At 33.2% G+C, this 16,218-nt stretch overlaps 4 protein-coding genes across 4 annotated transcripts; 3 read left to right on the forward strand and 1 right to left on the reverse strand.

The window, feature by feature from the left end:
- Positions 1-446: 446 nt before the first annotated feature.
- Positions 447-2,946, forward strand: LOC119192650 (homeotic protein proboscipedia-like; the record flags this gene model as incomplete). The annotated part of the gene is given in 3 exon segments (XM_037446455.1): positions 447-607; positions 700-843; positions 846-2,946. Coding segments are annotated over 3 exon segments (1,565 nt in total), but the record flags the coding sequence as incomplete, so codon positions are not given.
- A 1,413-nt stretch (positions 2,947-4,359) lies between these two features.
- Positions 4,360-6,693, reverse strand: LOC115445583 (probable prefoldin subunit 5). Its single transcript, XM_030171903.2, has 4 exons — positions 6,602-6,693; positions 6,410-6,511; positions 5,835-6,044; positions 4,360-5,467 (listed from the first exon to the last, which is right to left on the reverse strand). Exons 2-4 carry the CDS (start codon positions 6,494-6,496, stop codon positions 5,294-5,296), a joined length of 471 nt encoding a protein of 156 aa, XP_030027763.1. The 5' UTR covers positions 6,497-6,511; positions 6,602-6,693; the 3' UTR covers positions 4,360-5,293.
- Positions 6,694-9,204: 2,511 nt separating this feature from the next.
- Positions 9,205-13,240, forward strand: LOC119192649 (glutaredoxin 3-like). The gene is made up of 4 exons (XM_037446454.1): positions 9,205-9,478; positions 10,987-11,155; positions 12,346-12,605; positions 12,985-13,240. The coding sequence occupies exons 1-4, from the start codon at positions 9,429-9,431 to the stop codon at positions 13,091-13,093; spliced, it is 588 nt and encodes a 195-aa protein (XP_037302351.1). The 5' UTR covers positions 9,205-9,428; the 3' UTR covers positions 13,094-13,240.
- A 518-nt stretch (positions 13,241-13,758) lies between these two features.
- LOC119192648 (golgin-45-like) lies at positions 13,759-15,835 on the forward strand (the record flags this gene model as incomplete). Its single annotated transcript, XM_037446453.1, has 4 exons — positions 13,759-13,954; positions 14,043-14,527; positions 15,064-15,201; positions 15,773-15,835. Coding segments are annotated over exons 1-4 (714 nt in total), but the record flags the coding sequence as incomplete, so codon positions are not given.
- Positions 15,836-16,218: the final 383 nt, after the last annotated feature.

Here is a 16,218-nt window from a genome sequence, read left to right on the forward strand (position 1 = left end):
CGCAACGGCGCGTTGTGACGCGCACGTCAATCATACGTCACTGCAGAGCGCGCCATTCCGCTATGCGACGCAATATAATCTTTATTGCTATATCAACAACAACTACAGCCGGTGATATCGCAGGACTATGCCATCACGTGAACGCGATCGCCCCATTATTCGCCGCCCTTTTGTAATTTGAATTTCGAATTCCAATTCGTATTTTGTGGTAAAATAAAAAGACCAATGTTTCGACACAATGGCGTCAAGGGCGGTGCTCTGACATGCGATCAAGTTATTACATTAAAGGAAAGCGCACCCGCCGGCCCGCCTTCCAACCCCGTTATTGAAAGCTTCCAGGAATAACATTCTATAACGTTAATTTGAAATATGGTGTTTTATATTTTAGAGCGGACTAAAGCACACGGAAACTAATAACGTTTCATAATTTTATACAAAACTCTAAGATTTATTATTTGTTACAGAAAATGGACTGCCCCGACGGTTGCGAACAGCTTACACTAATACTCAACTTTTGGAGCTGGAAAAAGAATTTCATTTCAACAAGTACTTGTGTCGGCCGAGGCGAATTGAAATAGCCGCTTCGCTTGACCTCACTGAGAGACAGGTAGGTAATCCTAAAATCCATGACCAAGGATTGACATCATAATAGAACTTTCACATTTTAACTAAATAAATAATACAAAAAATTGCTTACAGGTGAAGGTTTGGTTTCAAAACAGAAGAATGAAGCACAAACGACAAACGTTAAGCAAGAGTGAAGATGGCGACGATAAAGATTCAACTACTTCTGAGGGCGGGAAAAGTTCCAAAACCAGACTTGATAAATTCCTTGACGATGATGGCCCATTGTCAGGGAAAAGAGCTGTCAAGGTTGCGAACTTCCACCAGGAGCACTTTGCTCACCAGCAGAAGACTTGCCAGAGCTCGCTTCGCGTACTAGAAACAATAATACTCCCAGTGCTACAAACAATAATAGTTTTGCGAGTGATGGCGCATCCAGTGTTACATCATCCTCGTCTCTCGACAAGTTAGCGGAAGAAGATTCCCGCGATGATCAACCTCCTGTCGCTACAGTTGGAACTGCACCAAGAAACTTCGCAAAAAGGATCAAACAGGAATCAAGGAAGCGATCGCCCTCGTTAGATGCGACGACATCTAAAGTCTCTCCCTCTTCATCTAAAGATGGATTAGGACCAGTTGCAGGTATTTCTGATGGCACTAAATTTTCTTCCGTCAGTTTAACACCGTCATCCACGCCAGGGACGCCTTCGAGTATGCACCCGAGTCCACTAGGACATTATCCGCGTCCGTCACCACCTAACGTTCCGCCAGGTCCCCCTCATCCTCAAGCCGTGCCCAATGCCATGCCACCCTACGTTATACGGGGTAACGCGCCTCCCGGCCAGTTTGTGCCTCATCCCGATTTCCGGATGGACTCGAAGCAATTTGTAGGTAAATTGGCCCAATATCCACAAGGAAACAGGAGTTATGAAAGTTACGGCCCAGGAATACAGAGTGCTGATCAACACAGTTACAGCCGGACCCAACAACATGCAAGACAAGAGGGATCTCCAACTGCTAGACCGGTTAACGGTATAGGTTCAAGACAGGCTTACCCGCACGAAATGTATCAGAATTACGGCTATCCTACATACGGCAAGGAACAGGCGGCATATGGCAACCCCGGGTATGATCAATCGCAAGGATACGCGGGCGAGCATATGGCGTACGCGAACAGCCACTACGGCTATCATTACCATGAAGGTGGACAGCATGAACACGCCCATGCCTATTACGCGAACGATGGGCAGAAGAATGCGCATAGCAATGAATACACGAAGAACGCTTATTATGATGCGAGTGCTTATGGGACACAGCACGCGGCGACGGCGACGGCACCAGGGTACGGGCCGAACGGAGCTCAGGGGAACACGTCGGGCGAGCCGTACGCGGGTGAGTGCGCCGACGGATACAGCTCGTTCCAGCAGTTTTACGAGGCGACGCACGCCACGCCCGCCGGTGATAACTCCAACTCTTCCTCCGATTTCCACTTCCTCAGCAACTTGGCTAACGACTTTGCACCTGAGTACTATACCATTTGAGATAAGGACTTCGCCGAGCAGGCGAGTGATCTGTTCGTGTAACTGTATTGTTTCTTATTATTATAGTGAATCAAAGATAAAATGGGTTGCAGTGATGGAAATAAATTGTATGCGCCCAAGGCGACGAGGAATATTGCTAATAATATCTTTGTATCGATCTAAGTTAAATTTCTACTATAAGTACATCAACAATAGTATTAAACGAATATGTAATAAAATGTAAATAGATACTTTAGGTTTTATTTTGAATACGTAAATAAGTAAGTAATTATTAAACTTTAACACAGAAATAAAAGATGTTAGGTGCTGATAATAAATTGAACAGTATGAACACACTATACCTAAACTGTAAACTATTTTTAAATAATGCAGCGCTAGTCTGCATATGGTATTAAATATAAATGTTGGTAAAACAATGAAAAAAAAAAAATGTTTGAACATCACATATAAACTTCTTCCAAATTGCAAAAATCATTGCATATTTCACGGCTACACCATTTAATTGTATGTATAATTTTGAAATCAAATTGGTATCATTGTAAATGTCTGATTGCATTAACCTTATATAAAAGTTGTACTCACTGTATCCAAAAACCTTTTCACGTGTTCATTGTAAGATATTGGATTGAATTAAAAATTTGATTTATGACTTATTATTAGAAAATCATTTACGTACTAAGGAATAGTCGTTGCCTTATTTAGTTAATACATAATTATTATTTTGTGACTATATGACATATTGTAGATACTTTATAAAATAGCTTACAATAAGTCATCGTTATTGTAGATATCAATGCTATCATTTTGGCCTATTAAAAAAATAAATCATTTGGTGTCACAATTGTTTCTTACATTTAAGTACCTACAATTTACATCCTTGACCGCAAACTTTGTTATAGTATTTAGGAACCATAGGTACAATTTCTAGAACCCCTAGATAACGATAGGTACACCTATAAACTTTTCAACATTAACTCATAACTACATAATATAATGTAATAAGTATATTAATTGTTAGACCCTATAAAATAATATGGCAATTAATTTTCCTTTCATACACGGAAGAATCCAATCTCCAAGCCAGTAAAAGTTACTGAATATTGATTGATCAATTATTATGCTACATTCAGGAAAATACATAAAAATATTACCGCAAACCTCTTACATCTATCAACGTGATTAAGTTTAAAAACACCTGATGATTTTTAACTGTAGAGCAAAGCTATAGAGTTGAGACCACAGCGACGTTTATATGGCTATACCATCATTAACTGTAAAAGTCATCATTAACTTTCTTATAAGTCGGCTAACAAATATATTGTCATCATCTGATCTTAAATAGTCCCTAAAAACACTTATATCAAAAGAAAAATATATGCCAACAATCCTTAAAAAGGAATATAGGTTAGAAACGTGGGCTTTTGAAGCTCTTCAAATCTTATCGTACAAAATACAACGCCAAGCTCTAATAATAGGTTTTCGGTAGACGTAGTATTACCGCAGAATCAATCTAATTATAGCAAATTGTCACCATAATGTGGTTTACTATTTGGAAAACGTTTGCTTAGTAATTAATAAAGTGAAGCAATTTTGGTTAACAATTTTTTTAAAGCCTCTGCAAAGTGTTATGCATATGATGGCAAGAAGAGTGGGGTCACGTTAGTTTCCACGGATGATAGATTACAATTATCCCTCGACAGTCGACACAATTATACGGGCCAGTTGGAATATTCACCAAACGGTGTTTGAAAACAACATTCTAAATCTCAAATTGCTACCGAGCTAAACCAAATTAACTGCATGCCTAATACTGGAAACTGTTCGTTTCTTTCAATCTGTTCAAGTATAAAGGTGGTTGTCTGGGTAGTATGCCAAACTTTTGAGCTTATAGAAATCCTGTTACCAATTTATCCCATATAAGGATTAATACAAAATTTGATTGTATAAGTGTGTACTACCAAAAATCTGAATTTTTCTCGGCTTTTACCTGAGTTCAACAATCGTCAGTCTACACTATCTCAACAAGCTGTGAGGAGAAGAATACTATTTCATGGAACCCTGAAAATGTTGATACAAATTCATTCGTCCATAAACCATATTATGGTAGAACCCACAATCATAAAATACAATAGAATAATTTTCAAGACACGTTTCGAAAATTGTATTGTGGAACTTTATTTTCGTGAAAGTGTAGACGGAGTCGGGAACAATAACATCTAACAATACATTTTAAAGGGAAAAAGAAAACAAAAAATATTAAATAATAATTTATTACTGTTAAACGAAACAAACGCTACATTGTGATTGATCACAAATTTCTTAGAGACAGTTAAAAATATTCAAATGCATAATTATTGTAGTAACGAAAAAGTAAAGCTCAATATTAATAAAATACGTTAATAATAGAACGTAAATAATTTTCTAATAAGCGCTACAACTTTGTAATTAAACTGGTCTGTAATTGACAATAATGTGATTACATAAATTTCTTATTGAGTTTTGAGTTTATACTTGCACATCACCTACAGCCGATAATCGAAAGCAGGCTTACAATTTATCCATATGTAATGGTAAGTACCATAGTATTGTGACACTATACTGTATAGTATGCGCTTTTGCAGTAACTAAGGCCATTAACATAGTGGGGTTCCTAAATGACGCGAGGCTCTAGGCGAAATAAAAAAAAGACGCGAGGCCCCAGCGAGAACAAAAAAGTTCTCTGGTTTACCGAATTCGCTGGTAAGATCGTAAAAGAATGTCCTCCAAGCAACCGGCGAGGCCCCACGCGATTGCCCGATTCCCCCAAAGGATACCCCTGCCTGTGTAGACGCCAGATCTAGCTTCAGAGTTTCTATATGGCTTAACTAATCGAGAATACGTAATGTGATCTAACACTGATTAGGGCTGAAAATATCAACACACATAGTGTACAAGTTCAGGAGACCCACTACATATCCGTATTTCATACTTCCAAATTGCCTGTTTTAAATTTGGTTGCTCTTCATATCCTGCCTTCAAGTGTACTGCAGTAGGAAATACTACATAGTGTCAGCAAAATGTCATTTAATCATATCAATACTATGACCATTACATCCGTAAATACATTTCATTGATTCTGACAAGCCAACTAAAAAATTAAAATAAACATACAATACTCAATTTGAGAATATAGCGATAAGGGACTTTTGTTATGATGCTGGTGCCTTCTGTGCTTGTAGTTCTGATTGGAATTTCATTTCCATTATCATACCAACAGCTTGTCGGAGTTTTGACTTCTCCATACCCAATAAGTTAATCTTTTCCATTTGCTCAGCAACAAACTCTACCTTTCTTTTGAAGTAATCTTTACCACCATCAATATCCTGGGAGAAAGAAATTAATTAAATAAATTACACTTTATTGAAGTGCAGAACAATTAGCAAGGACAGCTGCAAAAAATACAGGGATATTTCAACAGATTAATAATAACTATAACGAAAATAAGTATAACTCAAGTTTACTGTTAAACAAACCCCTTTTAATAATTAAATAAGATATTTGTACATTGCAGACACATTATTGACATTGATAAGTTTTAAGAAATCCAACATTTTTCAAGAAGTAATTTGACTCAATTTTAATCCTCAATGATAAACTGTCCTATAGATAAATGTTGTCACAGCCAATATTACATAGATTGTTGCATGCCCCCTAAAGTCTACTAGATTACCCTCACTGATCTCTACTCACTTTCTGTGCATAGTATCCGGTGCCAATGTCGATGACCACATTATCAACATCAGCCACTGTGCCAGGTACATACATAGATCCTGTGAGAGGCACCAGAATCGTCTTGCCTTTAATTGCAGGTGTTATTTTTTCAAGACTCTCTCCGGATTCAACAAATTTACTTTTAGCTATTTGCAATGTCTGTATTGAGTCTTGGAACACGCTTAATTCCTGGAATAGAAAAGGGAAATATATATTCATAATTGAACGGTTGTCTGATCTTTTATTACGACACTATTGATCACGAATTATATTGGATTTGTCTATTGTATAATATTAATTATTAATGAATTCGCTTTAAGTTCGTTCTACAGTTTCATCCTATAGTACTTAAATAAAACATAAATACGCATAGGAATATATATTTTATCATTAATTATAACAAATCAAATTCATCAGTTCCATAAAAAACTAACCACAAAAATACTACGAAGTAAAAAACTACGCATACAATTTTAAAGTATTTCATTAATAGTACTCTCTAATGACTTGTAGTGTTTACTATGTAAACAATTAATGTATTTGTGAGGTATTACCTGATCTAATTGTTGTTTTAACTGAGCCAACTGCGGCAGACTCAGCTTAGTTAAGTCGATTTGCTGACTTGATGATGCCGATGCCATTTTGATTCCGTAGCACTGCCGATAAAAAATATGTTTTAATATTTCTGTTCCATTAGGAATACCTAGATATTAATAATAAAATGGCCCACAATTCTTAATTCTAACCTCAAATCAAATAAAATGAAAGAAACAATTCCAAAATGCTAAACTGACATTGACAATTACATTTGTCACTTGACAGTTTCAGTATTTATAAAAAATACATTCTATGTAGCCGGTGAAGGTCAAACACCATACTGCCAAGCAAAGAGGGTTAATATTTTTGTCAACGAGCAATTTATAATAATTATTCTATAAACATTTAAAGTGTATAAAGTTTAAATAAACAATTATTGTGTCAATATGTTTCCATTTTACAATATAAATAAATAATTTATTGTATCGATAACACTCCTCTATCAATCAATCAATCGACTCAATAACATATAAAATAATGTGAATAACACTAAATGACTAAATGACAATAACACTAAATGGTACCTAATGATATAAGCCTACAACATATACAATTACTTTCAACATGATTTAATAATAATATTCAATTAATGACTGTATATAAAGTATAGAATAGCATGGGAAACAAATCAGCACTCTACTACGACGCACAGTGGATCGAAAAGGCAATTTTAGTGACTTAGGAAATAATTTTGTGTTTATTAATTTTTCTTTACGCTAATCGCTAGATATTATTAACGCTTACAATATTCATTCTTAGTAATATTTTGATAATCCTCATAGTTTCGGCTAAAAAAAATTTCTTCTTTTGATGTATGGAACGCACTATAAAAACCTAAATTTCTACGGAATCCTGAAAGGTCTTGCTTTGAAACCTTTTTTTATTAATTTTGGTCTATTCTACTATACTTATGCACTTCGAACGTCTGCATCGACCTGCCACTTTTCCAGTTATACGAGTTGAAAAAAATGATAAAAATGATAATATTTTATATTTTTCAAAACGTTTTTTATGATTATCTTGGGCAAATTTAACACTTACTAAATAAAATTATGTAATAAATTGATGATTATTACAGCTAATAATAATATTTGGGCGAAAATTACAACAAATAATTTAATTAAAAAAAGGATTATCCCCATCTACTCACTCATCACATCACATCAGCCCTGTATTTATACTGTCCCACTGCTGGGCACGGGCCTCCTCTACTACTGAGAGGGATTAGGCCTTAGTCCACCACGCTGGCCTAGTGCGGGTTGGTAGACTTCACACACCTTCAAAATTCCTATAGAGAACTTCTCAGGTATGCAGGTTTCCTCACGATGTTTTCCTTCACCGTTGAAGCAAGCGATAATTCACAATGAATACACACATAATTTTTTAGAAAAATCAGAAGTATGTGCCCTTGGGATCTACTTACTACCACTACTATTTTGTAAATTTTCTAAATTACTCTCTACATTAATAAATTCTAGCACTTCTGGTTCTGTTGGCAAATGCAGAAGTTCCATTTTTTATTTTTATTTTAATAAAATTCTTTGGCTTTTGGAGAGAGTATCAATACATTTTGTTTTGTCATGCGGGGTCTAAGGCTAATCTTTGGATCAGACGACAAAAGAAGATTATGGAAGATGTCCGCATTTGTCGCTATCCCATTTATTTTCCGGGAATGGTTTTCTCTATAATGTTTATTACGTGCTTCTGCGGCTTCTTTTGACAGCTTCCCAATGGGTATGGCCCTAAAATGTTTAATTATATCAGCCCCATGCATTAATAATTTGTGTACACTGGACGGCATATAATACCAAGGATATAATTTAACATATAGTTCTACGGTTTCATTGCAGAATATAGAAAATTTAATATGATCAACACGCTCTCCAGACGCAACGGCTTGAAGAATCACATAAAAAATTTCTATGAGTTGCTCACTAATGCCAGAGATACGCGCTGTTGTGGCTTTATTTTTAAAAAATCTTCGGGCAGTATTACCGTCGTTAGTACTGCCTGCTCCTTGCTTTACTACATCAATTAATAAACCGCATTCTTCTTTAAATGCTCGTTGTATTGCAAACTTTTTGTTCTTGATTTTATCTTTATCGTTACCCCTGCAGCTCCACTTCTTAACTTCCAAACGATAAGATATGTAGAGTAGGCACTCCATGCATTTTATCCAGGCGTGCAACGATGATAATCCATACTGGTACATTTCTTCATCATTACCTCGCAGATTGTGCGATTTCCATAGCATTTTTCTTACCATCTTGTGTCAAATTTACATATTTTCACAATTTTTTCAACTCGTATAACTGGAGAAGTGGCAGGTCGATGCAGACGTTCGAAGTGCAGAAGTATAGTAGAACCGATTAGGATTAAGTAAAAACTAGTTTCAAAGCAAGACCTTTCAAGATTTCGCAGAAATGTAGGTTTTTATAGTGCGTTCCATACATAAAAAACATGAAATATTTTTTAGCCGAAACTATAAGGTTTATCAAAAAATGACTAAGAATGAATATTGTAAGCGCTAATAATATCTAGCGATTAGCGAAAAAAAATATTGAAAAACACAAAATTATTTCCTAAGTCACTAAAACTGCCTTTTCGATCCACTGTGCGACACGATGCTTTACAATTTCTAATTCCATTTCCACGATCTTTCTAATTCCATTTAGGGTGCGGTGAGAATTGAAAAATGATATGTCTAGTCGATTATTTAGCAAATCAATTCGTTCTATTTTTATAATCTTGCAGCACTAGTCTAGAAAGTTCAGGCATTGAAAGAACTGATTTGTTTGGTTTTCGAGATTTTGATTTCTGCTGTGGTCTGTGGTGTAAATTTTACTTTTTATTTATATGTGTCTACGTTACAAATGAGAGTGTAGTAACATTTTATTAAACAAGGGATTCAATAATATTCTACTTACTGATATAATTTAAAATATAAATAGGACAAGTTTATAACCTTGCTTAGAGATGTCGGTGAATAACTTAGCGACGGTCCAAAGTTTCGAAGAATTTATCAGGTAATAACAAACATTTTTCACCTGTCTATATTTCTGTACAAATGTATTATGTCATATAAAACAACTACGTCGTGTTTCAATTATTATTATTCATATGCCGGCCCCAATGGCATTCTAAATTATTATAAAATCTACATTAATTTTATACACTTACAAACCAAACCTCAAGGTGAATGGTTTTATTTAAATAGGTTTAGAAGTGGTTAATTAGATTGCAATAAGTTATGTATTATTCTTGATTTTGAAGTATTATAGATCACAACTGCATTATTTTTATTAAACTATTTTCATCCGCCATAATAAGCCAGTGACCTTACAACCTTTTATCATAAGTGAAGAATGCTTATAAAATATAATAAATAGTAAATTCTACAGCATAAAAATACATATGGGTGTAATAAATTATTGTATGGGTAATATAAAAACAAACAATCATTTTTTTCTGATACTTGATTAGTGTTTGAATATTACAATTCTGTTTTTTGTTTGTATTATCGTAAAAATAAGTTTTATTTTGTACCCAATATTTCCAAAATAATATAGAATAATTTTTATCTGAATATAGCTTCAACTTGTCCCTTTTTTAGTAATAAGTACATTATGTTTTCTGTGAATTCTTTTAGCACAGAATAGTGAACATTATTTTTATACTACTTGATTATAGGCTATATATATCCAAAAGTTTTTGTTGTTTGTATTATATAACTAGTTTATGTTGACAATTTTGTCTATAGCGTGAATTATCCAAATTAACCAAATTCGAACAGAAAATTCGAGTGGTGGCAGCTTTGCTGATATACCTAAAGCAAAGAGTAACAATTTTTTAAAAGAAAATGTTATTACAAATAGCATTATATGGTCCCATCTTTAAACATTTATCAAAAGGGAAGACATGAATATAAGTGCATTAACAGCAATTAATTTGCTTTTGTTTTTTGGTAATTTTCACCTTCCGACACTAAGGAAGGGTGGTGACACCATCAAGTGACCCACATATTTAAAAAAAAATAAGAAAAATGGATAGCTTCTATAAATACTCCATTGTAAGTTGATTTAGGTTAAATAGGGACTTATCTATGGTATCACGTTAGATTAAAATGATTGCCCAATTAGCTTCATACACATTCAACAATTTTATCTTTATATGTTGAAGATATGAAGGTTATCATTTTGTTTTTGGTGTTTTATACTGAATAATAATATGATATATGCCCTGTCCTATATTTTAGCAAAATTATTATTCTGCAATAAGATCAGTTATAACCTCATACTGATTTATCAAGATGTGGTGTAGAACCGGTGGTTCTAGGTTCAAATCTCAAGCCACAACTTACAAAACACATTGTGTGGGGTTTTAAGTTTAGTGGCACTTTGTTTGATGAGAACAACATTAATGATTACTTACCTTACCAAAGAAAAAAATTTTTTTTAGGTATAGCTTATCCCTACATTTTAAAATAGTAGATAAAAGCTAATAAACTCATTTTTCATCTTTTTATATATTTCAGAAGTCCAATATTGACAGTAGTACATTTCTCAGCTGAATGGGCTGATCAATGCAAGCAGGTGACGGAGGTACTTGAGGAATTGGCCAAACTTCCAGACATACAAGCAGTTGGCACTAAGTTTGCTGTCTGTAATGCTGAAGAACTCTCTGAAATCTCTTTGCAATATAAAGTAACTAAAATCACATATTATCACTCATAAATATAAATTTGTAAAAATTATATATTAGAAAAGTATTGATGGTTAATGCACTGAATATAATAAATGATACAAAAACATATTTTGTAAAATACTTTACACTTTGGCATTAAATTGCCAGACAATGAGATCTGAAAAAATATATTCATTAAGGTGACATATTAAGAAATAACCTTCAGTCTTGAATCATACTTATAATTATCAAGTTTTTACTAAGTTGATAATATCATGAACTATAAACAATCGACAAGTTAAGGATTTGATTTGAATTTGTAAATTGCATGTCATTTGAATTCAATGGTATAAATAAGTGTGTCATGCTTTAGTTGAGAAACAATTTATTCATTTAATTTGAAAGTTTTATAAATCTAAAAATCTAGAAACATGAATTACAAACATGTTTACAAATCTTGCACTTCTAGTAACTTACTAATATTATTAGTAAGAAATAGGAATCAAGGCATATTAAACAATATGATTATTTATAATTGAATTAAAAAATACTATACATTACATTTTCTCATATTATAGATTAAAAATTATGCCTTTTTCACCAACTGCCCTTAATTACCTTAAGACATAAAAACAATTAAATTTAAATTTGCCAAATATACAGCTGTTCAAACACTGATGGATGAGCTAGACATTTAATAAGGAAAAACAGACTTAGTTTAGTTTAGTTCTCAGTGGTGATAAATATCCACCTATAGCGCTTTATAATTATATCTGCGTATTATAGTTTAAAAAACTTGGTAATTCCCAAAATGGATAAAGGAAAGGTATAAAAAGTACTTGTAATTCTTAAATAATATTAAGTATATTGTTCTGTTTTAGAATGTTACTGATTGCAATTATTTTTACTCATATTATGAATTATGCATTAAAATTTTCCCTTTTATAATCTATATATGTATATCTGCAAATAAATGGTATAAAAATGAAGAATCCAATTACCTTGAACAATTTTATATTACAATGTCCTTCAAACCGAAACAAAACAATTCTTAGCACAATTGGCACTTGCGTTTGGAAAGTACGTACAGATGTGAAAAACTCATTTTATTAGCTCCATTATTCGGGCCAAATTAGTGAACATATTTTTACAATATTTTTTTTGCATCAATGTTTTTACATTTATAAATCATATTAAATGTTCATTACAGGTAGATTCCGTGCCAACAGTAATCTTATTTAGGAATGGTGTACTAGTAGACAGAGTAGATGGAGCAGATGCAGCCCAAATCTCCGCAAAAGTCAAGACACTTAGCCTGGGGAAGTCTGGTGTCGCAGAACCGAAAAGCTTGGAGGAAAGACTAAAATCACTTATCAATAGACATAAAGTAATGCTGTTTATGAAAGGAAACCGAGATGTCCCAAGATGTGGTTTTAGCAGAACTATTGTTCAAATACTAAATGGAATTGGGTAAGTGAAATTTATTACGTATTAAAATTCAAATTCATGGTCAAAATATAATAAAAAAAAATTGCTGTATGATATTGTCTAAAACCTGTAAAAAAGCAGCAAATCATTTTTTATGTTTAATCTTTTTTTGTGGGCAGCCATTCATCAAAACTTTTTTGTCTGTCTGTTGGTTTGTCAGCAGATCTCTCCGAAACTTGTGTATGGATTTTCATGTGGTTCTCCCAGGTGGACAAAGTATAATTAAGAGCAAAACGTAGGCTTTGTTTCAATAAAATCGCATATCGAAAAAAGTTTCGTCATCTTAAAATATGTGCAATTTATAAATGAGATTAAAGTAATGAAAATATACCTCACTATCTGTTTGTTTCTTTTATTTCAGAGTTGATTACGAAACATTCGATATTTTAACCGACGAAGAGGTACGCCAAGGACTAAAAGAATACTCTGATTGGCCTACATATCCGCAACTCTACGTCAAAGGGAACTAATTGGGGGTTAGATATAGTCAAGGAAATGATAGCCAGTGGGGAGTTCGATTCTGTTCTCAAAGCGTAATTAACGTAGCTTGTAGCTTTTTAAAAAATGAAATAGGAATAATTTATTGTAATTTAATGCAATAAACGCTTTTAATTATTTTTCATCTTTATAATTACTATCATTAATTCGCAAGGTATTAAAAACCCATATTTTAACAAATGTTCGTTCGCTATATTTGATTTTTATACTATGAAGAGAGGGTGGATCTGAGGGGTGGATGGTAAGCGACAGGACTATCCAAGGAGATCTCTAGCTAAAAGATCACAACGTACACATTACCTGTGTTAAAAGTCATGATTGTGCCGGAGGTGGCAATGCGAACAAAAAACGCCATCTAAACGGGATCAATGGAGATCATAATCTGGTTCAATTATTGTGTACGAAATATAAAATTAAAATGGGGCTTTTTGTCTACTTTATTATTTCTGGGGCGATTTTGTCGCAAAACCCTATTTATTTTTAGGTTTTTGTCTATGTTGGGGTTTATCATAAAGTAGACATTTGGCAACACTGCTTGCAAATCCTATCAGTGTTATATGGAAGACAGGCTCAATAGACTTGTATCCAGAGCTGTAATAAATTTATAAAAAGGGCTGTCAGTGTCAACTGTCAGAATAAATGTCAAGACTTGTAAATACTGCTTCGTCCTAAATAATAATATATACTCAATACCCAAAATTTCTAAAATTTATACATTTCTGTTAATCTTATAGATAAACAAATACATTGGAAAGTGATACCATAGAGATTTGAATTCATCGTGACATTAAGTAATCTAATCATTATGAATGTTGATTGGTTATACAATCCGAGTGAGTGCTTCAATATTATTGTTTGTACTCGTGTACATTACGTCTATCGTTCCGTTCGATTAGCTCCGTGCTATTTTAATTGTTACAGAAATCATGAGCAAGACGCGAACGGCCGGTGACGGCATGGAGTCGGAGGAATCTACCTCCGAAACGGCACAAAATAGAAGAAAAAACAATGATCCCAAAGATACCGTGGTACCTGGACGATTAATACAAATTTACCCTTCTAACGTTATAACATCGCAGAAAACTAAATCTATTAATGTGAAATCACCTAAGTTCGTTCCATATGAACCTTACCCAGGAGCAGTGAAACCAATAGTGTCACAAACAGTGAAGAAATCCAAGAAATCTAAAAACAACATGGATATAAACACATTAATATCTCAAATGTCTCAAATGAACACAAATTTAAATGAGTATAAACCTAGACCAAAGTTGAATTCAGTCGGTAGCAAGTCTCTCATTGAAGGGGAACAGATTAGTCCAGAGAATGAGGAATTGCAGAAAAAAATTACCAGTTTGATGCATGAAAATGACTCCTTGAAGGAACAACTAAAGCAACAAGTTCAGGTAAATATTACATTCATAACTGTGATATTGCATAATGAAGTAAGCATACAGCCCAGCTTAATTATTGGGCATGTTACCTTTTATGACAACAAGTGCAGTGGGTTGCCACGCAGTACTTTGGTAGTTCTACTGATTATGGGGGTTGTATAGCAGGCAAGTGACATGAATATCTCTGTCATTATATTTTTAATAGATGGTAAATTAATCATTAGAGTGGGGTTGCTTACAATCATCTTTATATTAAATATTTTTAACCTATGCCATGTCAATTGCAGAACCGTAAAGCATACAACATGCTCAATGAAAATGCATTGCATGCACATGCATACATCTACATTGTAACGTAATAAACTAACAGCTCAGGAAAAGAGGGATAAAAATTTGGTTATAAGTTCAGTTATTTATCAATAGTATAAAAATTGTGACCACTAAAAGTGTTATATTATATAAATTCATTTTACTGGATATAATTTTATTAAGTAATTAACTATTTTTGATTTAATTATAAAACATTATCATTTTTGTCCTTTTTTAAGGTAAACAAAGAACTGAAGACAATGTTGGTGGCTTCCATGGGAGAGGACCTTGAAACTCAAGTCCAGTCATTGAATGAAGACAAAAAGCATTTAGCAAATGCTTTGCTTAACTCAGCTCAACATTTATCTACCCATCAAGTATGTATACAATAAGGCCATTTTTTTAATAACACTCATTTAAAACTTTATTTTATAAAGAAGCATCTATATTGGATATGATTGTGTCAAATGGCATTCATTCAGCCATCTGTTGCCATTTGATACTGTATCTGGATGGCATCATGTACACAATCAGGTGCAGTGTAATCCCTTTGCCGCACTGGAATAAAATAAAAAAAAAACTGCAACACGATAATTTTAGTGTCCAAAAAAATATTTGTTTTATAAGCTTAGCATGATATAATATATGCAAATGTAGCATTTATCTAGAAATATGTCATAAAACATGTATCATAGTTTTAGCAACTTCAGCTATATTACTATAAGATTAAATGGCTAGCTCCAGAGAAATATGTCTATAGAGAAAAGAATATTGTTTATAACAACTATTCATTGTTGGCTATTTGCATGTAGGAAATTAGATTTGTCCTCTCAATGTCGTTATAACCGGTTTTCACTGTATAATGTTTATAAATAATCAATATCAAATACACATAGATATTTAAAAATTCAAATGTAAGTATGAGACTCAAAAGAGATTGTTTAACAGGAGCAAACGGAATGGCTAGCAGGTCAATGCGAAGTCTGGAGGAGCAAATTCCTTTGCAAGCAGGTATTTGTTTCACAATTAAAATATTTATATGTTGCTAAAAATGAAATTAACATAATATTTCAATATATATCCGTGATTTCAGGCATTATGTATTTTTTTTTATATTGACCTTGAATCTAATTAATGAAGTCTGTATACTTATTTAATAGATTCAACTTTGATATTGTTGAAAGAAAAAATCATTGAGTTACTGATATACATTGAATCACAACAGAAGATAATAAAATAATTATATAATCTTTTTTTTTCTTATAATAACTTAACAAGGCATTCCTAAAATAATTTTAATGCTGTACTTGTATTAAGATTTATGTTTTATGACTGCTGTAGATTTTATTACATTGTAAAGCTGACAATACCCTTGACCGCGCCTTTCCAAATGG

Source organism: Manduca sexta, unplaced genomic scaffold, assembly GCF_014839805.1.
Source record: "Manduca sexta isolate Smith_Timp_Sample1 unplaced genomic scaffold, JHU_Msex_v1.0 HiC_scaffold_3035, whole genome shotgun sequence".
Taxonomy (NCBI): domain Eukaryota; kingdom Metazoa; phylum Arthropoda; class Insecta; order Lepidoptera; family Sphingidae; genus Manduca; species Manduca sexta.

Excerpts from the sequence above, each read along its gene's own strand:
- LOC115445583 (XM_030171903.2), bottom strand. The coding sequence starts at position 6,496 with ATGGCATCGGCATCATCAAGTCAGCAAATCGACTTAACTAAGCTGAGT. Across the intron at positions 6,045-6,409 it reads TAAAACAACAATTAGATCAG|GAATTAAGCGTGTTCCAAGA; the intron begins GTAATACCTCAC and ends TTTCTATTCCAG. Across the intron at positions 5,468-5,834 it reads CCGGATACTATGCACAGAAA|GATATTGATGGTGGTAAAGA; the intron begins GTGAGTAGAGAT and ends TCTTTCTCCCAG.
- LOC119192649 (XM_037446454.1), top strand. The coding sequence starts at position 9,429 with ATGTCGGTGAATAACTTAGCGACGGTCCAAAGTTTCGAAGAATTTATC. Across the intron at positions 9,479-10,986 it reads AGTTTCGAAGAATTTATCAG|AAGTCCAATATTGACAGTAG; the intron begins GTAATAACAAAC and ends TATATATTTCAG. Across the intron at positions 12,606-12,984 it reads CAAATACTAAATGGAATTGG|AGTTGATTACGAAACATTCG; the intron begins GTAAGTGAAATT and ends CTTTTATTTCAG.